General features: G+C 48.7%; 7 protein-coding genes across 7 annotated transcripts; 5 read left to right on the forward strand and 2 right to left on the reverse strand.

Annotated features, from left to right (window-relative positions):
• Positions 1-276: 276 nt before the first annotated feature.
• F5147DRAFT_771670 (uncharacterized protein) lies at positions 277-6,276 on the forward strand (the record flags this gene model as incomplete). The annotated part of the gene is made up of 11 exons (XM_041441272.1): positions 277-306; positions 358-449; positions 506-899; positions 955-1,130; positions 1,181-1,492; positions 1,536-1,831; positions 2,472-2,834; positions 2,888-3,651; positions 3,701-4,465; positions 4,521-4,718; positions 4,777-6,276. The coding sequence occupies 11 exons, from the start codon at positions 277-279 to the stop codon at positions 6,274-6,276; spliced, it is 4,890 nt and encodes a 1,629-aa protein (XP_041294738.1).
• Positions 6,277-6,431: 155 nt separating this feature from the next.
• F5147DRAFT_793004 (uncharacterized protein) lies at positions 6,432-7,792 on the reverse strand (the record flags this gene model as incomplete). Its single annotated transcript, XM_041443112.1, has 7 exons — positions 7,474-7,792; positions 7,391-7,414; positions 7,142-7,343; positions 6,967-7,089; positions 6,748-6,921; positions 6,616-6,699; positions 6,432-6,565 (listed from the first exon to the last, which is right to left on the reverse strand). Exons 1-7 carry the CDS (start codon positions 7,546-7,548, stop codon positions 6,432-6,434), a joined length of 816 nt encoding a protein of 271 aa, XP_041294739.1. The 5' UTR covers positions 7,549-7,792.
• Positions 7,704-9,678, forward strand: F5147DRAFT_685565 (uncharacterized protein). The gene is made up of 6 exons (XM_041436682.1): positions 7,704-7,922; positions 7,987-8,024; positions 8,076-8,435; positions 8,479-8,569; positions 8,619-9,030; positions 9,085-9,678. Exons 1-6 carry the CDS (start codon positions 7,757-7,759, stop codon positions 9,476-9,478), a joined length of 1,461 nt encoding a protein of 486 aa, XP_041294740.1. The 5' UTR covers positions 7,704-7,756; the 3' UTR covers positions 9,479-9,678.
• Positions 9,679-10,298: 620 nt separating this feature from the next.
• Positions 10,299-12,238, forward strand: F5147DRAFT_89851 (uncharacterized protein). The gene is made up of 14 exons (XM_041444455.1): positions 10,299-10,423; positions 10,479-10,487; positions 10,541-10,584; positions 10,639-10,683; positions 10,734-10,771; positions 10,821-10,891; positions 10,943-11,147; positions 11,199-11,242; positions 11,290-11,366; positions 11,415-11,533; positions 11,585-11,631; positions 11,736-11,813; positions 11,880-12,026; positions 12,094-12,238. Exons 1-14 carry the CDS (start codon positions 10,369-10,371, stop codon positions 12,153-12,155), a joined length of 1,041 nt encoding a protein of 346 aa, XP_041294741.1. The 5' UTR covers positions 10,299-10,368; the 3' UTR covers positions 12,156-12,238.
• A 1,170-nt stretch (positions 12,239-13,408) lies between these two features.
• F5147DRAFT_573337 (membrane bound O-acyl transferase family-domain-containing protein) lies at positions 13,409-14,737 on the forward strand (the record flags this gene model as incomplete). The annotated part of the gene is made up of 2 exons (XM_041431151.1): positions 13,409-13,657; positions 13,721-14,737. 2 exons carry the CDS (start codon positions 13,409-13,411, stop codon positions 14,735-14,737), a joined length of 1,266 nt encoding a protein of 421 aa, XP_041294742.1.
• A 2,432-nt stretch (positions 14,738-17,169) lies between these two features.
• Positions 17,170-19,320, reverse strand: F5147DRAFT_573316 (cytochrome P450; the record flags this gene model as incomplete). The annotated part of the gene is made up of 13 exons (XM_041431150.1): positions 17,170-17,359; positions 17,411-17,440; positions 17,491-17,613; positions 17,662-17,705; positions 17,755-17,795; positions 17,850-17,936; positions 17,989-18,091; positions 18,146-18,268; positions 18,321-18,570; positions 18,625-18,750; positions 18,814-18,950; positions 19,003-19,099; positions 19,160-19,320. The coding sequence occupies 13 exons, from the start codon at positions 19,318-19,320 to the stop codon at positions 17,170-17,172; spliced, it is 1,512 nt and encodes a 503-aa protein (XP_041294743.1).
• Positions 19,321-20,197: 877 nt separating this feature from the next.
• F5147DRAFT_685611 (uncharacterized protein) lies at positions 20,198-21,294 on the forward strand. Its single transcript, XM_041436683.1, has one exon. The coding sequence runs from the start codon at positions 20,651-20,653 to the stop codon at positions 21,161-21,163; it is 513 nt and encodes a 170-aa protein (XP_041294744.1). The 5' UTR covers positions 20,198-20,650; the 3' UTR covers positions 21,164-21,294.
• Positions 21,295-22,914: the final 1,620 nt, after the last annotated feature.

Here is a 22,914-nt window from a genome sequence, read left to right on the forward strand (position 1 = left end):
CATGATACTAATACGGGGTCGCCAACTCAACAGATCCTCCTGTCGTGAATATCATTGGGGATCGGATGCCCATCTGGCGGCGAGTTGCAACGGAAGCATCGAAGAAGCTCGCAAAGCTCAAGCTTCGGACGAGTCACGCGCTCCGTCACACCCCCTGGACGAGGCCCACACTATAAAGCTAACCTCCCCGCCTTTCTTTCTATCATTTTGCGCCTATTCTCAACCGCCACGACACACCTTTCTCTTACTGCCAATAGGTAGCCTTGTACCAATATCATGTCGCTCTATAAGACAATGCGCTGTCGTGTACGTACCTTTCCAAGTTCAATCTTGATCGATCTTCCGCTGACGCGTCAGACGCGTCCATCGGTTTGCCCGCTGTGTTCACAGTATTTTGACGAGCATGGTAAAGGTATAAAGCCATTCTGCAACCAAGGAAGTCGTTGTCGGTACGCGTTGTGCTCTCCATCTCGACATGTACGCGTCCTAACTTGGCGATCTGCAGGTTTATTCACCCATCTGATCTTCAATGGGATAAAGGCCGCGTCAACCCCGAAAAGTCTGCTTATAATGATACCAAATGCGAAAAATCCAAGACCAAACCGAAACACAAGCCAAAAGCTTCATCGACAAGTCCTTTACAACGAGGCCCTCGTTCATCGCCACTCGTGCCACAGTCTGACTTGTTCAGGCGAAATCATGGGGAGCTCGATAGAGAGCGCGGTCGTGACCGCGAAGTAAAACCTATTCAGCGTGACCGCCGTGATAGGGACTTCGATTCATGGGAGCGTTATGTGCGTGACCGCGATCGCTCCAGGGATGTCCGAAGGTCTTCCCGGGAGAGGGCTGACGAAGAGAGGGCATTACATTCTTCAAAGCGATCTAAGAGAACCGAGGGGGTCAGTATTCCATACCGGCTCTACGGACGACAAGATCTAATCTGACGGATATCAGCATGCAATCCGGTCCTCGGTTATGGATTCAGGTGACAATCCTGAGAGCGGCAGTCGCCACGGAAAAGACCGTCTAGATGCTTCTCAGATGACGCCAGGAAATCTGTCTTTTCAATCGAGAGACGACAACAAGAGGTCCATCGACGTCATCAGCGAGTTCTCTAGTCGTCTTGCAAGGTAAGAGACCTCCTGTGATTGATGCATACGGAAAGACTAAAAAGCAACAGGCTGTGCAGCCAGCTGGTTCAAGATTCATGTCAGCTTGACAAGGAAGAAGACAAATTAAAGGCATTTACGGAGTTGTCTACCGAGCTTTCCAAAGCTGCGCCGTCTACTGCGATGGCGGTGACTCCTGCTTTGGCAGCCGTCATAACAAGTCACGCGAAATCCAAAGAGCGCGTGGCAACGCGCGTTAGAGAACTAGATTCTCTGTGGGAGAGCCTGCTCTCAAATATTGTGACGACCATTGTCAAAACGACAGATATCAACTTGGAGCGCGCCATTGCATTGTTGCACACAGAAACGGATGTGGCTCTGCAGTCATATTTTCGATCTTACAGTCCGCTCTTGCTCAAACGGAAGGCACGGTACCAATCCTGGGGGGAGCTGGACGAAGCTATCGGAGTTGAAGAATACTTCAGCCGACGATGATAGAGAGAATGGAGCAGCAGGTGCTGAACATGGGTCCAAGGCATGGTCGCGATCGCCAGATTCAAAACGTCGTCGGGTGGAATCATCTACGCCAACAGCGATTCCTGTAAAGGAGGAAAACGTTGACTATAGAGGTTTGCTGGCGGCCATGAAGTCGTCCTTGGCTATGCAGACGCGAACATTTGAACTGCTTGCCAAAGAAAAACAACTAGTGGGTGGCGTCATCGGTCTGGACAGGAAATTTTAATACAGGTGTAGCTGAAACAAAATCCTCAGGATAGCTCACGTGAGGCAGATTATCGTGCAACATCGATCGCATCCACCCGTCGAAATTCTTCTGCTGATCGACAGACCACCGCGATGCAGGTGGAGGCACTATCTTGACGAAGGCCCTCGGCCTAGACAAAAGACTCCCATCATACGTATAATTCAAGACGTCCATTTGCATCCTCTCGCATAGATCTGTAGATTGTAAGTCCAGCATGCAGCATCATTTCGTGATCCCGCCCGTAGCAACGTTTTAGTGGCGTGGTCCATGTGCCCTGTATTATGTTTGCTCAACTTTGTGTTTGTCTTGTCCTGTCCTGTATCCTTAGGGCACCGTATCATGCAGGTTAGATGAGAAACGCCTTTGAGTAGCTTTGTGTGCAGCCTTTGAAAGTGAAAGTGATGGTGAATGATGAGGTTGCATAAGTCACGTGTGACGCGTACATGGACGTTTGTGTTGGTTGTGCATGTCGTGAACAGCCAACAGTTCGGCCAGCTTTGGTCGATCGTCGATCATCACTCTGCTATATTCAAGGCCTTGAACGATTTTGTTGTTCCGCCGTACTGAATGTCTTACGGCTCTCCATTTAACGTCCATAGATATTGCAACAATCGTGGACAATTTGATGAATACCGACGACACCAACTCCCCTGCTTCCACCGACAGTGATGCTGTCAATTGCTCAACTGCGAGAGTCTACTTCGGTCCAGTGCAATCACCGGAGAAGAGACTCATCGCTAGTGAGGTCACGCGAAGACGTGAACTAAGTATTGGCACCGTCGACTCTCTCCTTCGTCCATCGGGACTGCCTACTCTCCATGCCCCTCCATCGCCACAGGAAATCACGCGCGCACCGGACGAAAGTGTTGAACGAAGCGACGAAGATGCAGATGAGATCTCTGATGTGGCTGCTCATCTATCTCGTGAAGACACGCCTGAGAATGATACCTTGGGCCAGAACGGTGAGCTCTGTTCGTCTGCTCTTCGCAGCTAAATTCCAAACATGGACTTTCAGAACCATCCTCCGTTCTTGCAAGTCGAATTATGCGGGCTTGCGATAATCCTTCCCCTCCTCCGCGGGCCCACCCCACCCTTTACTTTGGTCTTGTGATGAGGGATGGACGCACACCATTCCCAGATATATCTGCACCCCCTAGCCCGTTTCGCCCCATAAATTTGCGTGAGAGACTGAGCCAGTTCTCCCCGACAGAACGTGCTTTGTCGCAAGAACCACCGCAGCATCAAGTTTCCTATGATCAGAATTCGCCTCCACATGATTCTGCTGGTAACATCTTTCAGCCCGATCTCATCTCATTTGAATCTTGCTCCGCTCTAGTCAAGACTGCGGAATCTTCTGCAGAAGGACGTCCCTGTGGTTCTCCAATTCAAACTTTATCGTCCAGCGTAGATGATCTCCTCTCGCATTCCCCAGAGCATCCTTCTGTCATACCTGCCCCTCGTGTAGACGGCATAGAACGGTCTAATTCCTCGGATAGCCTAAATAAGCTTCCTCAGGGGTGCCCACCGGCTGGCATGGAATCTAGACCACCACACTCCAGCTTTCCTTCGCCGTTGGTCGCCACCTCCAGCGCACCGGATGTCACTGAGGAACATGCAAGATTACCCGTGCGGCGATCAGCACGCCTTAGTGGGACTCCACGCCCCAACCAAACCACTCACACACAACAACCTCCGGAAACGCCGAAACTCAAAGGAAAATCGAAGGCGACAACAACCGCGCCCGAGGGGAACGTTCCTCTGATGCGGGATGAGCAAACTGTTGATCGTGGTGATGCAGATCCATACCCTGATATTCAAGGATTGGTAGAAGATAAAGAGAGACGACGATTCACGAAGACGGGCATTAAACGGGAAATATGACACCACCCCCAATTTCCAAAGGGAATTAGGGTCCCTTTCTCCTCAGTCCGCGGATGTCTTAACGCGTTTGTTGCCGTCCGAGCGATCTACGCCACTCCCAGAGGGACAGTATTCGCTACCACAACGTGAAATTTCTTCTGTATCTTTGGACCCTCCATTGTTGACACCACAGAGGCCAAAGTCAGATTCTCAGCATCCTCTGGCTACTGTGCAGCGGTCATTGGTTGTCGCTCCAACACCTATTCGTCCGAATGGAAATCTATTCGGTTCTTCCTCTCATCTCAAGTTTTCCTTGACCGTCGAGGATGCCTCTCGCACACCAGCGAGAAGGGTGCCCATTCAAGATGCCATCGTACAGGGCTCTGCATCCTCACAAAACACAATGCTATTGTCTGCGAAACGTGATACATCTACACGGTTGGTGGGCATGCGTGGACCCGTCTTTTCGCGCCCTGCGTTGGACGATCCATCTCGTAGCCCTGCTAAGCGAATTCTAATCACAGATTTCAACAGTCCTGTGCGCTCTCCAACTCGACCAGCAGGTGCGAGGGCTCGAAGTGCCTCAGCGGAACCGAAACCCATTGTCTCTCAACCTATCCGAAGTCATTCTGTAGACCCCTTACCCCGTGCCGCTGATAACAAAGGCAAAGAACCTATGTTCCCTAATTTTTCTTCCAAACCGAGATCTGGCGCCAAACTGCCGTTCCCTCTAGTGCATGGGCAGAAGACAGGGACAGATTTCCCGCAATCTATCCCTGAAGAGGCAGAAGGATCTGAAGCTTGTCGGAGAAGATTTAATCGCTAATCAGGCTGCGTCGTCCTCCAGTCCTGTGAAGTTTAGTTTGAAACAGCCCTCTATTGGTAGTCGCATACCAAGAATCGGCGCCAAGCCTTATGCTAGACCACAGCCGAAGAAGCCGGTTACATCCACAGCTGCAAAGTTACCTGCCTTTGGTACTGGACCGGTAAGTTCTCCAAGCGTGCTTGTTGCTGGATTGTACTGACGTGAATTGCGCTCATTAGCGTGTCCCACTTTTCAAATCAGCTCCCGCTGGCAATGGTAGTAGCAGCTCCGAAGAATCATCTGCCATCGCCCCACCACTAAATCGAAAATTCGATGGGAAATCTGTAGCAGAGCCATCAGTACTCTCGACCCTGAAGCGAAAGCGTGGCATAGAAGAGACTGCTACGTCTTCCCCTACTCATCATGTGATGGTCCGCCAGATTGTGCCCGGGATGCTTGGTAGCAAGTATGCCCCAAAAGCAGCACCTGGGCTCCCACCATCGGCTCCCTCTCTACCAGAGCCAAGTCCTCGGAAGCCGCCTGGTCCTATAAAGTTCCGCAAAGTCGAGCCCGGAGTCATATCAGCGCGTTATGCAGCGCCCATCAAAACGACTGCATCTGATCCTCCAGCCACCGATGTCCACAAAAGCAGCCCGCAGATTTTGATCGTGTCTGAGGAACCAGTCACCCAATCATCTTCGCCTCCCAGTTCAACCTCCCCGTCTGCTCTACCAGAACCTGAACTTGCGAAGCCATCACATGATGTTGTTGAGCCCAAAGAAACGGTGGAAGCATCTGCACATCAGCCACCAGCAAATCGAGGTCGGGGCCGTCGAACGCCTCGACGCAAGCCTGCAGCGCAGCATGCCAACGACGTTTTTGGTCCCTCCACTTCGACGCAACCTCTCCAGCTTCGACGTTCACGGCGCTCTGAGGGCGAGGGCTTCATGGGGATGAGTGCAGTTGCCCTCCAAGCCCTCACCACTTCCAACACCACAAAGAACCAGGAAATTTTCGCAAAGCTGGAAAGGGAGGTAATTCGCAAGGATGGCACCAGGCCAGAGAGCCCTGCAATCAAGGTTCGGACGATCTCGCAAAAACAGAGAGATATGAGGGATCGGCAACGACTTGAACGAGCTGAGCGGAGGGCGAAGCGGGGTGAAGACGGGCCCGGGTTGAGTGATTGTGAAGGTGCTAGCGAACTGGGTGATCAATCCATCCTTGGATTTGATAAAGAACATGATGAAAATGATGGGGTGATCTGGACGAAGCATCGTAGGGGACCAGGAGAAGTGGAGGATTATGAGACGCCAGTTAGGCCTGATCGCCCGGTCAAACGTTTGCGGTTTGGGGAAGGCCCTCAGCAGGAAGGGGAAAGAGAAAGCAAACGGGTGAAGTGGCATCAGGGGTTATCCACGGAAATTTATTTGGATGAGGTTCATCCTCGACCTCACTCGTGGACTAAGGACTTTGTCATTGAGAAAAGCTGCTTAGCCCCGACGTCCAAGGCAAGTGGTTTGCGTGACTTTTGTACTACGTTCTTGCTCACCTTCCTCCAGACTCTTCGCTTAGACACTCTGGGCAACGTGATGGATGTCGAGCAGCATCCACTCACTGACCTTCACCCAGAGAACATCGTGGTAAAGAAGTTTGTGTATGACAACGACGCTGAGGTGGTGGTGAAAGAGGTTATACCCCCAAAAATCACCAGATCGAAGAGTAAGAAATCGAAGAGTTAGCTAGGCTGCATATTCTATTCACTCTCTAATGCGCATTTGTCGATGCTGTCGATGCTGTATCCTTATTGTCTCTGACACACTGTCGTTTGCTTCCATCGGCTTGTAGGGAATGTCTATGATACAATGACTTCGAGTATTAAATCAGAACTGGGATATTACAGCTTCGGCGCCCTGTAGCTGAGGGTGGCACTGGCTTGGTTCACCGGGAGCACGAAGACTTCAGCGAGATTAACATGTGGAGGGCGCGATGCAGCCCAGACTATCTCTTCTGCAATGTCCTCAGCCATCACTTTGTGATATGTGAGTATATGCGGGTTATAGTTATGTTAAACCACTCACGAGGCTGAAGTCCCTCGTAGACTTTGTCTGCCGCGGAGTGGTCGCCTTTATAACGGATGAGAGAAAACTCGGTCTCCACCATACCTACCAACGACTTGAGTTTAGCCCTGGTTGCAATAGTGGTTCATATACCTGGTTGAATTTCGGTGACACGAATGGGAGTGTCGACAAGCTCCTTCATGAGCGAGCCCGTAAATGCGCTAACAGCATGTTTTGTCGCACAGTAGATGCTGCCCCCAACATAAGCTTCCCTGCCAGCGATCGAACCAAGGTTAATAACATGTCCAGTCTTCCTCTTCTTGAAGTCTACGAGGCTGAGCGAAAGTTATGACCAAGGGCTGAAATACACACCCTTGATGAACAACTGGGTCATGGCGATCAAGCCAAACACATTGGTTGCGAACATGCCCTCCACGTTATCCAGAGACAGGTCGCCAACCCTGTCCACTCCCACGACGTATCCAGCATTATTTACTGTAACCAAATTCAAATTCATATGAACACTACAGGGGATAGATCCACTCACCGAGGATGTCTATTTCGCGAAGATCGGCGGGTATCCTTTCTAGGAGGCCATTGATTTGATTTCTGTCTGAAACGTCGATTTGTATAGTGAAGAATTTGCCGCCATGTTGCAGGCCAGCTGCTTTGTGGGCAGCAGTACATTCATCTGCAACTTTCTGTAGCGCATCTGCTCGTCGAGCGGTAAGTATGACGTTGGAACCTCCCTATGAGATATGAATGATCAGAGATATAGCATGTCATGGCGGACTACCTTGGCAAACAAGAGGGCGGTAGCCTGTGAGCCGATGATCAGATCAGTATTGGTGTCTCCCTCAAAGCTAGGTTTGTACACACCGCTCCGATACCAGAACTTGCTCCCGTGATAAGGACTGTCTTGCCAAGAAGGCGAGATGCATTGAAGACGGTCATGTTTCAAGTAAGAAATTGGATTTGATGAACCTGCTGGGTGAACGAATGCTCTGTGGGGATAGTATCCGATCGTCGAATGCAAGAGATGCACGAAGAAGCAATAGATCTCAAGCTTTATGGCATGTCACGGGCCGGAATTTCCATCATGGACGACCCGAAGATAGACGCGGAGAGCCGCATACATGCATATTTTCTTCAGTCCCATGACATGGTGGCACATAGTGGGAATAACGTCAACATTTCCATGATGGCGAGCATCTCAAACTCGCAATCGTCGCTGAATTATCGATGGCCCAAGCTGCTGGCATGGTTGAGGACTCGAGGGATGAAAACAGGAGCAGGCGACTTGCTTATCGAGTGCAAAGAAACACCCAGTTGAGTCACCAACCGATTTTCCGGACGGCCACCGCTCGATCTAACATCCATCTGGACACACAGCTGCTGGGAATGGTCTTTTTGCTCGAACGTTGTGTACTGTGGGCTTTCGTGTGAATATGGATTGAGCCTTGCCCTGACAAACAGGACAGCCATCTTCCTTGCTATTTGCAGTGCCGCCTCAGGCATTGATGAATATCGGGACGTTAAAGTCCCTCCATCCAACATCTGGACCCACTCCTTTGACCGCCACGCAAATGATATCTTTGCATCTGTATATCAACCGCCCGCATGGAAGTGAGGATTCACTAGATCCTCACTATGGACCATACATTTCAACACTTCCTAGGGAGTTCGACAGTCATCCTTTGACCTGGATCGTGCGATCAAAACGTGGCCTGGAGTCCGGAGGGGTCCCACTGCTTAAGCACCTCCCGCCGAGTGTGCATGCATGCTTGGTTAAGCTGCATGACCGATTTTGTCAAGACTGGGATGCAATCCGAGCGTACTTGGTAGGAAATACTCACTCAGTTTCAAAGTCTAAAGCCATAGCAGACCGCGAATTCGTACATCTCTTCAAAATATGATGCATATTCGGACGATAATGACGTTTCTACCAGCAATTACGCGTGGGCTTGGTTGAATGGCACGTATTTTCTACATGAACGAGACTCCCTTATCCACCTCGCCTCCAGTAAACACGCGCTGCATATATTACCGTCTGAAAGCATCGAAAGAAGACCCCGATAATCTTACTTTATGTCCCATCCTCGACTTCGCCAATCATACCCCGAATAGGCTGCATAGTATGACTCCAGCTCCATCAGAGGCCGATATTTGGGACTCTGCGCCGGTAAAGCAGATTGGATTTAGATTTCTTTCACCAGCAGATGCATCTGTTCAAGAGGGCGAAGAGATCTTTTTGGCTTACGGGGCCCATCCTAACCGCACGCTGTTCGTCGAATACGGATTTGTCAACGAGTCATTAGGCAACGTTGAAATTACGGATGGTGAAGTCGATGTACAAGATGTAGTGGAATCCTTAATACTCGATCACAAATCCGGTGTCTTCGTCAAAAGCGTTCTCGAGGACGAAGGTTATTGGGGGTATGTATGTCTTCAACTTCTGGTCAATTAAGTTGCCTCATTAAGTTACCGTAGAGATTGGACCCTATATTGCTCGGCGGAATCAGCGCAGCCATCCTGGCGCTTGATCACGGCATTAAGACTTCATTGTCTTTTTGTCTCAAATAACACAATCCACCATAACGCCATCCAATCGTGGCGCGATGTCATAGCAGGCAAACGAGAGATAATATCTGATGGAAACGAACTCGCTTGGAAGGAGTCGTTGATCACGATTTGCGATAAGATTATCACCAAAGCCCAGGCCGGTCTGGACAGTCTCGAGAACGACGGCGCCGAGGAGTATGGTCACAGTGGCAGTGACCGTTGGCTTCCCTGGATGTGCGAGAATATACGGACGCTTTGGAGGGAAGAGTTGTTGATAGCCGCGGCTGTCAAGGAACGTACGCTGAGAGGGGATGATTTCTGAGTTAATAACATTGATCTTTTCATGAAATAGAGTCGATGTCCCAGTGCCTAGATCCATCAAGGGCACTATCATATCGGGGGCCATTAAAATTCATGTGGCACTCGGATACTTCACGACATCATGTCTCGTTGAATATTTGAACAGCCTCAAAGCATAATCGTATTGCATGTCATGACCATACACTTACTACGAAGCTGGATCATTAAAGCTGGTGGAATCAGAGAACATGGAACATCAACTTATTTCCCGGCAACACTGACCGTTTGGTAACTGATGTTGCACTGTAGTGGTAAATACACTTGTTGAAATTTTATCGAAATGCCCTCCGAGGTCATAACTGGGTCTGTCGCTGAATTCCACGATGTCATGTCAAGCAATGTCAGTCGTGTTAGGTCGTGCTTGCTTAGCGAGAGGTACACAACTGATGGTCGTAGCGTCGAACAGCTATCGGTCACTGACTTCATCTTCGTCACACGATGTCGGTGCGGGCGTATGTAGGTGAACGACTTGACGTCTGCGGGGCCGGAGAATATGTCACTTTTTCACTCTGTCAATATGATTGCAACGCGGCGTCGAAGCTCGATCATGGGGGGCCATCGCTCCAGCACGACTCGGACTCGGATTCGCTGAATCCTGATCATTCACAACTAACCGATCATGTTAAATCATGCTCGGTGCATACCTGTAGTATGTACACACAAAATCGAGCATGAAACAACTGCATAACCGACGAGAGCTCGGTAAACACAGGAAGACACAGCCACATTGGGAGCTTGATTTGGCTAGTCGGCTAGTAGTGTCACAGCTGCACGAACCGTGACGTTCACCGACGACTCGGAACCACCAACTTCTCTCATTTTACGGCCGAAGGCTTGACGGTCTGCTTCATCATGGCTGTTGAACCATTATTTGGGACGAGAGCCCAAAAGGCTTTCATCATCACAAGTACGTTTATATCCCAATATTTTGTGACCTTGTCATTCAAGAACCTTTGCCACAGTTGCAGTCCGTTAGTAGTTTCTTTGAAGCTTCTTGATCAAGATTTGACCTAGGTGCCCATAGAGGCCATTGTGGTAGTAGCTATGGTTGGATTAACATTCGGAATAGTGAGTGTAGCTCTGCAGTCGAATCGATACGTCTGCTAACTAGCTGACGTCAAGGTTCAAGTCAACGCAGGGACGGAGTTTACAGACCTTGGGTACAAGGTACTTTTCTACGTACATCATTAACAAGCTGAACCGCTCACATCATGAAGACATTGCCATGCTACTTGGCCCTTTTTATTCTAGCAGAGTATGTAGTTGTACTCACGATCACTCCCAAGCTGTTGACAATAGCGCAGGATATTCGAACTAATAATGGCACTTGATGCTCTACGATCACGGAACATTATCCAGCTCATGGGTATCGTTCGTAAGTGTCGACTTGTCTGAAGACGCCTCCTCCTTTCTGAACACTTCGTAGTTTTTCATGGAGCTCTCATAGTCTTTTCTGCTCTTCAAGTTCATGAAACCCGTGTCGCTATATATAATTGCCAGGCTCCTTGCGTCGTAGACACAAATCAACTATGGAATAAGGTCCAACGGTTTCTAATCGTGGCTCCCTGCATAATTGCTGCGTCGTGGTTCTTTTTGATGTTCTGGATCAAGCAGCTGTATGATGAGTTCGGGTACGATCACACAGCTTATCGCGTATGCTGCTCATTACTGAAATATTGCAGATGGGTTATCTTCCATGTTGTTGGGGCAAACCCGAAATTCAAGTGTGAGCTATGTATTCAATCTTGATGATATGGCGCTGACTCGAAATAGCGATGTATCAATTCTATCAAATCTTCATCTGCTTACTTAAATTCGACTTCTTCTGTTTCGTGGGGGTGACTATGCAGGTGAACATCGTGGCTCTTGAAGATTGTCCAGGGACTGAAAATTCACAGCTTCTCATCGTTGTTCTCAGCAGGAATTCTGCTGAATTCGGTATCACAATCGCAGCGATTCCTGTCGTTTTGTTTCTTTTGGCCGGTTGCGCACGTGCTGTCAAGTATGAAGTCAAATGGTATGATGGTTCCAGCATCCACTTTGCGTGATTATCTGAATTATCTGCTAGGTTGATGACTACGGCCCTTGCATTGATGGTGGCTGCGATGTCTTATTGTGAGGTGTTTCATTTTAATGCATTGACCGGCAACTGATAGGATGATTTAGTCTGTATGTGTATATCATGTGTTAATCATCTCGCGAGTTGACACATTCTTTAGTGTACAAGCTCGTTCGCTTTTATGAGCCTTCCTCTGAGGAACAGTACATTTCAACTCGTGCCACATTGACCGTCTTCAGTAAGTCACATACAGCGTAATCTGTTTCATCATGATGCTAAACCACTATCCGGCGGCTATACTTAGCCGTCGTCGCCTTCTTGCTCCTCTTAGCCTCGTTCGCGATCGGAATCAAGTGCTTCCGTGACTTTGACAAGGGACTATCCGAATCTAAGACGCATGGTCAGTCTTATACACCTGTCAAGATGCAGGTCATCAATGCGTTTGGAATGGGTGATTAACTTTTTTAAATCAGAACTCGGCAGGAACTCACAGTGCTTACCCACCGCCCAAATCTCAGAGCGCCAGTCATCATATTCCCCAGGTGGCGTTCCTCTTCAGCAACAGATATCCATTGAGTGATACATGTCTCTTTCTTATTCTGAACTTCACAAGACTTGGAGACTACAATCAAGACGATATGGACAGGGTGTGCTGTGCATATGTAAAGATCTGTTCTTCAGCTGTTGGAAGTGGAGAGGATCCCTTTTGTTTTATTTAGCGTTTCGGACTACAGCTTACATAATCCATGTCACAGTTATATATGGAAAGCCAGATACCCTCAGATACCCAAAAAGTCATGGCAAGGGAAGCCTGGCGGCTCGGGTCTTTCTTTGGAAGTTTGAAACAAAGTCTTGCGAGTAACAACGTCACGTGTACGAGAAACGGTCGGGCGAGCGGAATTTGAAAACCAATCGACCGCGGAACCAATCCGTGTCGTCGGTACTCGAACCCCACTTTGGCTCAGGTATGTCTTAAAGCTTAAGCTTCAGCTCTTGTGTGTTCTGAAACTTTCGCATGGCGGTTTCAGCTGATTGAGCGTCGGAACTGTTATCATTCGCATTTTGATTGTCATGGCGTTATCTTGCTCTTTTCATGGTATCATTTGTATTCCCTACGCTCTTGACAAAAAGCGGTTCTCGAAAATGGATGGATTCGTGCCTCTCCTTTTAGGGACATAAGATAGTGGCAAGTGATCTTCCTGCATGCGTTTTCACTTTCGGCGGTAGGACTGCGCTGCCCGAGGTGATGAGACTACAATCTAACTATGGCCATCAGTGAACCGGCGAGTTCTTGCTGGCGATTATGCTGATTGCGGTCACCCATCCGAACACACCTTCGCTTCGCCTAGACCTGGAAGCGAACACGATAGGCGCAGTGCAACAAAATATGTCAGCAGAGAAGGGGTTAGTACGAAATGGCGCATCACTGCTCTGCGCCGACAATTCGTCGAAGTGCAAATTCCACAGACATGCGAAGTTCGTTGTCTGCCTCACATCATTTTCGCCTTTGATCCCGCGCGTTCGAATTGGACGGCCAACCGTAAATAATTTCCATTAAGAACCATACAAGACGAGTTGAGATAAGTACTGTCTTAGTCTATCATCATAGGGCTACTTCAAGGTGCCTCTGGCCTGAGGCCTCAAACTCAAAGTTGTTTCAATCTAGGTAAAGTTCCGACTCACAAAGAAGTATAAATGTCCATCACTGCACAGAACGAAGTTTGTCTTGTTATCAACACATCGGATTGTGCAGTTCGCCAGTTGGACATACATTACAAGGTATACCGCATTTCCTATGTTCATAGCAGTTCATCATTGACAAAAGCTCTCAGCATGGTCAGCCTCAGTAGGCTACTTGTATCCCAGGAGAGAGTTTCGTTGTCAGTGTCGACTTTTTCAACATTTTTCTTGCCGGCCTTTGTTTCGTACCTTGCAATGGCCGTGCTGGTTCAACGAAAACGCACTGCAATGATCCGCTTTGCGCTTCTTCCAGTTACATGGCTATGTGCATATCGAGCTGGCTCGTCGCTCGATCTTTCTTTCGGTATTCCCGATTACCGTTTCCTCAATCAAATCTTAGTTGTGAGTGCACTGTACAAGTTATCCGTCATGAAGAGCCTGTCTCATTCAAGTGTTACAACTCAGGCCGCCGTATTCACCTTTTCGATGCGATCGACCGGTTGGGCTTTCGCAAAAAAACCATATAGTCGAATCGCTTTACAACCGAACAAAACGTTCAACGGTGATACCATGTCAGACAGCACAAGCAACCGGATGACCAGTGTCGAGGATATCCCACTATCTACCGCATTCTGGAATGCATGGGATCTATCAGTTAATCTTCGCGGGATTGGGTGGGATTGGACGAAAGGCCTACGCATTCCAAAGAGCAGTTTTGGAACAGAGTCAACATCAAAGTTCCTGCTCGGCACTCTCGCGAAGCTATTGTTCAACACGCTTGCATTTGATGCCGCCTCTAGAGCCGCTCACTATCTTTCTCCGGAAATATTCGGATCAACTGAAGGGGACACAATATTTGACGCATCACTACCGCCCCTCAGTCGCTATACCCGGTCTGCCATCATTACGATCCTCTCTGGTTTGGCAGTATATTTTATGGTTGAATCGCTGTATCAGATATACACCATTGTGTTTGTCTTGTTATTCAGACAAGCACCATCTCAATGGCCGCCCTTGTTTGATACCCCATGGCTTTCGACATCATTGACCAGTTTTTGGGGTCGCAAGTGGCATCAATTGCTTCGGGAGTACTTCATATCAGTCGGCGCCCGACCATTGTCATGCCTATTTGGTCGCCCTGGAGGGGTGATGGGCGCATTCCTCATCTCAGGCGTCCTGCACTATCTTGTATTGAAGGCAATGGAACGAGGTGGTCACCCTGTTGCGGTGTTTGGGTTCTTCATCATGCAAGCCGTCGGTCTAATTCTTGAAGACATGTGGAAGAAACGTACGGGCTTACGTGTCGATGGGTTTTGGGGCTTGTTGTGGACTTTGCTGTGGCTAGTCTTTTGGGGTACCTTCATGATTGATGCATGGGCGAGAGTTGGTTTGATCGGGGCCAGGTTCTTTCCTGGCGATTACAGACCGACAGTCTTGCTTGTCCACTTTTTGAAACATGGTTTTGATTTGTTTAGATTCTGAGAGATCATTTTGTAGCTCGGCGACGTTGATGTACTATGATTGTTCCTTTTTCCACTAACTATGCATACTGCTTTTTTGATCCTCGCTTATTGTTCGTTGTCCATTACCTACTTGTATATACTTGTATCGTGATACGTAACGTTTGTCTCATTCTTCAGCAATGGTTCTGGCGAAAACATTAGAGCCTTCTTAAGGCAATAAGTGGTGTGGTGAATGCGTCCAATCTTTCTACTCCTTTTCCACTGGAGGTCACGTCGCCGAACGTGTTCTCGATCCGTCCTGTGCGTGTGATGTACTTCTTCCCTGAGCGCATTGCGTTGTCTGACGAAGGCTGGACACTGTGGGCAGACTGTGGTGAACCGTCTGTGTATCGCATGTGGCTGACGGAAGTTTCGAGATCCAGTACAAGTGTTTGTTGAGGGCGATGTGGTAGTATTCCGGCTGTGAACGGAAGGCTGCCGTCGCCGATGGGTGAGTCTGTGGAGAGAGGAACGGTGCGAGCCGACAAAGCGATGTGCAGCCTTACGAATCGGGTGGTAGAGGGGATGCGTCACGGTGTTGGGGTGAGCGGTGAGTCGGATGATAGCACGACGGCATGCATTCTGTAGGAGTAACGTTTCGTGACCGCGATGGGAAATGCACCCTCAATATCGAGGAGTAGTACCGAGGCGTGACGCGGTGCGATCTCCAGGCATCCTTGATGGTCGCTTCTAACAGGTGGAGCGAGTCCGGGGAATTGAGATTGCCTTTTCGTGGCGCTCCGGATAAGTAGTACGTTGAACGTATGAAACCAAAAATCTCAGACTAGCTGAAACCTCAGTACACACTGCGCCCATCCATGCGCCATAAATGGACACACAATCTTTACCTACTTCCGGTCTGTCACTACTACAGCATCTCCTAGATCATCGATCACTATCCAGCCTCTGGATTCGTTTGTATGGCTGGTCCACTTGTTTCGCCTTTTATGGACGTCTCAACAAGATATTCAACATATTCTCTCGTCCTGAAGTGTGATTGTGCACAACGACAGCAAGCGGAAATTTTTCTTTCGTGATCATGGATAACTTGGTGATTGAATCTTCGCTAGGTTTGAACGGCTGACCGAATTTGTATCCCGGACTCGTACCGGCGTCCTCCCCTACGGGCACAACTATATACCCTTACACCCCTCTCCCTACACACCATCCAGTCTAGCTGTTGGCTTCAGGTATCGGAGCATATGCTACCAAAGTCCTAACACATGGAAGCTTTCGGTTCCACATGCGCTTTTCCCCTGTTTATAACTTGAGCTACATAGGATTCAAGTACCTATGTAACCGGCGGAGGATTTATCCTCTCGAACCAGACCAACAACCATGGTCAAATGTGGCAGCATTCGACTTTAGGTTGATGACTGTTACCGCCCGCTCAGAATTGTCCCCACGTACAACACAGTTATACACAGAGAAAACACCGAGTTTCCAGTTCCACTGCAAGGTTTCCCGTAGCAGCAGTCTCCGCCTCGCTGACACCACGCGACTACTAAGGTAGAACCCTTCGTCTCGTCATATCAACTAACCAGCCTCGTGAATGTTACCATTCAGTCATCAGCCCTCGGGTGTCCTGTCGCCGAAGCGTCGGATGGTTTTTACCTCACTCCCGAGGTTACATGGTTTATATTCCGCTTTCCACAGTTGGATTATGATGAGGGTTCAGCGTTGTTTGCTAGACTCCCTCCCCCACTTTCCTTAACGACTCCACTCATCCTCCCAGGCTGGTTACCGGTTTGACAAGCTTCAACGTTCGACTACTTGGCTCCCAGGGTTGCCCCCAGGGTTCGTAGGTGTCGCCACGGACAGGCGAGTCGAATAAACACCCATGGTGAGCACTTTTGAGGCCTACTACGCGCAGACTGCGTACTGACGGTTATCCACAGAATCAGTGCAGTGCTCAACCTTCTTTGGTGGTGCCTCAAAGGGCTCAAGTGGAACGCGCACGTGAGGTAGACGCGAATTGGTTCCGTCTAAAGTGAGGTGAAAGCAGGGAGTAATGAGCCTAATGACTTGAACAGGACAAAACCACTTGCCTCATATAGCACACAAGCAAATGCATACATGTCGGTTTGAATCCAACGTGTATCATCAGATCTCGAGATTCCAAAGTCGGTCAGGCAAGCATTTGCTCGTTTGTAGACCATGTCATTACACCATCTAACATTGGAGCAAAGTAGGGCACTTATCACAACATCGCTGACACACATTGATTCAACAACTGACTGTTAGTCACTGTTCGTGCCGCCGCACTTTGGGGCGTACTTTTTGGCGCTGTACGGTTGGTTTTTGGGATGTTCTCGTGTCTGTTCATACCTCAGCAATTCTTCTCCAGACGCTGAGAACTATTTCTATAGCCTCATTATAACAAATTGAATCCTACCGAGACGTCAAGGCTCCTCACCCAGCCTCAGGATAATTATGTATTATACGCCTAAGCTCCACTTCTGGAACCCTCGCCTGAAATTCAATAGCGCATGGGACGTCTGGCATAAACGTCTTCGCGAACCCCATGTCATCCTGTGGCTTCGTAGGATCCAGATTGAGCTGGAAGGCCCAAAGAATAAGAAGCGAATTTATGAACACCGATCTGTAACATATCAGATGAGATTCAGGAAATTATGTGGGTGGAAAGAATAACCTGTTCGCAACGTGTTGACCTGGGCATATCCTGGAAGGAAGGACAATCAAAGAAAGTGCATCCCACAAGATAGTGCTTACCGCCGACCAAACCCGTATACAAAGAATGCGAAATCGTCTCTCAAGCGACCTTGATCGTCAATCCAGCGCTGGGGCTTGAACGCATCAGGCTCGGGATAGACTTCTGGATCTCGAGAGATGGCCCTGAGGCGGTGAAAATTCGATGTGATACCTCGAAGGACATAGACTTACCAGTGGTTGCCGAACACCGTAGTTCCAGCAGGAATGCAATAGTTCTCCTGCAGACAAATGTAAGATTACCCTCACAACGAATCGTTCAAAAACACTTGCCCAAATGACGTCTTCAGTAGTTCGGTGAGGGAATCCTGTGGGATGGACTGTGTGAACGTCAGCACAGGACCGACCATTCAGAAACTCACCAAAAGGAGCCAACGGTCTCCATCTCAAAGCCTCAGAGATGAAGGCCTCCAGACGGGGAAGGGATGGTCTATCGGCGAAGGTCGGTGCTTTGGCGAAAAATGAATGATTTGACAGAACTACAGTATACAATCAAGCTACCTCGCCCCTTTCCGATGACTGCATCAAGCTCGGCCTGTACTTTAGCTTGCTCTTCAGGGAAATGTGCAGCTGCCATTAGCACCGTGCATATCGCTGTAGCAGTCTGTCACCCCACCTCAGTGTATACAATCGTAAAAAAAACAGAAAGACGCCTTACTGTTTCGGTTCCAGCTCCGAAAAAGGAGCCAGCAAGATACGCCATCTCCATCTCTGTCAAGTCGTAGAGATGCCCATTTTCTAGAACGTATTTTGAAAACGAAGGGCCAATATCCTCATTCTTCTGCTGTGGAACAACTGAGACATCACGTGAAGATAGGCAAGGCAATGCCTACCATGTGCTGTTTTACACGATTCAGCTGGTCTGTGTAGAGTCGCGTTGTCCTCTTAAAGTCGTCTTTTAATTCTGGCGCATACCAAGGAAGGTATTTGAGCCATGGTATCGAGTCTACCCAGTAAGCACCGGGGCGCAGGATTGTACGAAATCGGAACATGATGTGGCGAGCCTCCTTAACTTCGGGGTCAGTTGCAGATGTCGGCGAGGTTTTCCCATATGCAACTTTCAGGATCGTCGATGCGGCACAACTTCCAAGAGCCCGTAAGTTACATACCCGGCGCCACAGGTAGGAAACCGCTTACGCTATCGCATGGTTCTGAAAGTTGCTTGGATCGTCAAGAATGTTGAGGATTAGGGTTCTCGCTTGTGACATCTGCAGAGGTTGATACGTCTCGGCTGATTTGGGCTGGAGATGCGTATGGAGTACTCTGCATCGCATCGAGAAGTAACATGAGAGCTGTTTGAGCCTTTACAGTATCGCGACGACGAACCTGCGCAGCCGACGCAGCCTGTCCCCAACACCACAGAAACCGAGGGTCAGTCCGCGTGAAAGAATTTCTCCAGCAGCAACGAGGCGAGGTCGATCAGCTAGCGTTTTACCCTGCTTCTCCATTATATCCACTGCGGCCTGTCAGGGAGTGTTGAGTTTGGAGATACTAACTTATCATAAAAGGACTAACTTTGTAGCGGCCGATAATCACCATGTTCTGCATTCCTGAGCGGATAGTAATCAGAGGGCCATACTCGTCGATCCACCGCCCGACAGCAAGAAATGGCCTGATCAGAAATGTGATAGAATTAGATCCTATAGATGAGGTCGCAGATATGAAACTTCACTCGCGAGGGGGCAGGAAGTGTCCCCGAAGTCTCCAAGTTGGAGGAGAAGGTGGAAGAGGAAGGCGGCTGTCTGATTTACGAAGGTAAACCCAAACAATTGTTCCTAATACTCCAACACAAGCCGCAACATCGCCGAGGGTGAGCGACGTGTTATCAGACATGCGCAAGCCAGGGAGCTGTAGCATGGTGGATTGGAGGAGTTAGGATGGACCTCATTGAAAGTGCATTTAAGTTGTTTAAATAAGGTTCCCTACGGACAGGAAGAGACGTGTACTGTCATATCCTATTACGCATTACTCCACTTGCACAGTCGGGGATACAATGATGGCTCTCCTTTAGTGGACATACAATGTGCGGAAACCGGACAAAATCTTCGCGACTGCCGTCAGGTGAAGCATCGGTAGCAATCATGAATTACATGTGCACAATTGGCTAAGTTACTCCTTCATGGCCTTGTGCACTGACTATGAGTTGTCGACTTTAACGCATTGAGGCCGACGATGATGTGCGGTGGCGTTAGACACTCAGGTATAGTGCAGTTCGCTGAGCCTGGAAACCAGACGTTTTAAAAGCGGAGATCTTTGTGTACACCTGCAAAAACACTCACAGTCATGACTCATGAATGTGTATGCACGTTCCAGGCTAATCATATGGTCGTCTCCCTAAATAAGATGGTATAACGTGCGCAAGATTCTAGGCCAGTTGTCAGTGTTTCTGGGTCATGTGATTGTGGCGTACAGAGTCCGAGCCGGGGAAAGTTTACCAATTATAGCTGACCATACTTATCCCGCAGCCCGGGCCACATCATCCTAGCTTTTTTTCGAAAAACAGAGCGGACTTATGGCAAAGAGTAGGAAAATCCAGTCTTATCGACAACGATGCGAACGGAACGCAGCCGACAGATACGGTACGTCGGTAACTCTTTGATAATATAAAGAAGTTCCCCGGCCTCGGATACAAATATGGCTAAACCGCATCAACTGAAATCAGGAATAGATACCGTTCTTGCCATAAAGATGCACCCCGGGCGAGACCTGAAAGGGTCGATACAAACCTGAGAGTATCGGCAGCATCAGTTATACAAGGAGCGCTGGGATGCGAGCAAAACACCCACATTCATATTCTGTTTCGACTCCTTCCACAAGGTTGACTGGGATCACTGATAGCACATTACAGAAAAAAAACTTGGGGTATCCGAGGATCAGCCAACCACGGTGGCACGGACAGATACTGCCACGCTGTCACGGTGAAGAAGAACTTACTAGGATAGACACGTACAGCGAGGCACATGTACGGATCCAATCGCACCCTGGCAGAGATCATGGTCACTGCTCACCGTGGCAATGCATGAGTCACTGCTTATACCCAACTGCTACTAGTACGGGGGCCCGCAATACTCCGGCGGAAATCCCAGATTTCCAAGCTGCCGGTTCCTAGGCCTGAACGTTTGGAAGGAACCGGCACCACACATCTAGCCTTCCTCTCTTCATCATGACGCGTTACAACGGTTACATCGCTCGATTCGCTGGCTCCTTTCACAATACTGTCGCTCGCTCACGCATTTTCATCTCGCTACTCAAGTCCCTGCAAAGGTCCCTTCCTTACTATTCCTATTTTCTTTCCTGCCATTCCTCGCGAATTCTGCTGCCTTTCTTCACCGGCACTTTTCATCCTGTCCGCTCCTGCACCTATCCAACTACCCATTCCTTCTCCGTGCTCAAGTCATTTCGGAAGCCTATTCATCATAGTGCCTGGCTCAAGCCTCCACGAAAGTCACCAACCCCCATGCCCGAGGATTTCGACCCTAAGTGTAAAGGAATACGCTACGTCCATCATCTAACCTTCCTGCTTCACATTCTCCTGACAAGCCTTCTTCCCCCCTTTACTCTCGGCAATTGGGAACCATTTATGCCGTCACTTTGGCAGTTTTCATCATCAAACCCTAGGCCATTCCCCCCGGATCCCCTTACAATCTTAGTTTTGTTTTCGTCCTGCAGACCATAAACTGTTATTCGTCTCTTCCATTGCAAACTGTTGGCTCGCTGCCGCCATTACCTATCTTATTTCCGTCAAGAGCTATTGAAATCCATGTTTTCTCGTATGGAATAAACCTGCGAACCTTTCTGACATGAAAAGCACTCACTCCCTTGAGATCACTATGGACGATAGGTGGACCAAGAGTATGCAGATAGCAAGACCTTTTGCAGCTCCTTCTGCCTGGGTAGAGAATCTCCAATCGAATGGTGTTGCTGATAACCAGTAATATAACTTGCCAGATGCCGAAGATCGCAGTTCTCCCTGCCCGTACGTTCTCACATTACCACTGTACATGAACTCCGAAACAAACCACAACCTATAGTCTTTGTCTATGACTCCTATAAATTCTCGTGTTTTCAATTGACTCCAAATCACTGTTCCGCTCACAAAGTCCTAAACATGCGGACAGGTGAGTAGGGTGTAGATCAACGGATGATAAACTGCTCACTTTGTGACACAGTACACTGGGCTATGGATGGCAGGTGCGATCGCTTGATAGCAACAGCTTGATGGTTATAAGACGCTGTAAAGATAGTTGCAGATCCACCCTGCTCAACAACACGCATCGGGATTGGCTCTACATAGTCCGTCCAACCGCAGTTGACATGGCAAACGGCCAGATTTTCGTGATAGTCGAATGATATATCTCAAAAGCCGTGCGTGTGTAACATGATCGGTTGAAGGATGTCGCAAGATCTGGATGTCTAAAGTCAACCACATAAATAAACTAGAGATACGAGTTGACCTCTTCAAGCAGATCGACCATATCTTGTGCTTGGTTGTGTGCGAGGCCATAAAAGTCATTTTCATAATTTCTTCCGCACATGCCAGAAGGACGCGAAGGACTGCCGCATCATTGCAAGGAACAATATGTCTTGGTGTAAATTTGACTGATAAGTGCATAGGACACAGATCTCTTTCCTATCAGGAAGATATGAGAAGGAGTGACCGAAAACCAAAAAACGAGGCTTACACTGCGATCCAGAAGGCTCTTCAAAGTATCCGATGCATGATTAACATCATAAAATCATTGTAATCCCAGTTTCTCCACTCTATGATTTTCTGTTTCAGTTCGTTCAGAAACCTAGAGCGTGTTAATTGGATGAATCGGACATGACTGGTTACCTTACCCTATATTGTTTGTGCAGCGTCTCAGGTGTGCGTAAGTGTATACCATCAGATTCTGAAACACGATGACGAGCTTCTTCAGGGTTTGCACGAAAGAATGGGAGCACTTGGTAGACTTTGACATCTTTGACGTATTCGCGACATATTCACCTGTCTTCTTCCATTATAAGCTCGTCGATTCTCCGAAGAAGTTTGTTACGCGATTGCTCAAGTTCTCGTCGCCATGGGTCCGAGTCTGAAGATCTGATGGGTCACTTATAAAGCTCGGTACGATGAGGCGTGAAATGAAAGCCTGAAGGGACGGCTGAATGCGAAACCGGCTGCAGAAGACGTCATTAGGGCATATAGCGATTGAGTCATCATGTACACTGACTTGGGGATAATGGTTCTGCAACTGTGACGCATTGGTATCATGCGGGTATGGTTGATGAGATGGATTACTGTCTACTATAGGGCTTTGCCCCAACGGACACAAAACAAGGATACAAAAAGAAAAGAAAAATTGAGATGGATGTGCATGAGGATTGAGGGTAGGTGTTATCGTCCTGTTTCAGCATCGTGTTTGTTTCATGAACTTTCGTCAGCTCCTG

This window comes from Suillus discolor (genome assembly GCF_016758755.1).
Source record: "Suillus discolor strain FC423 chromosome Unknown F5147scaffold_17, whole genome shotgun sequence".
Classification (NCBI taxonomy): domain Eukaryota; kingdom Fungi; phylum Basidiomycota; class Agaricomycetes; order Boletales; family Suillaceae; genus Suillus; species Suillus discolor.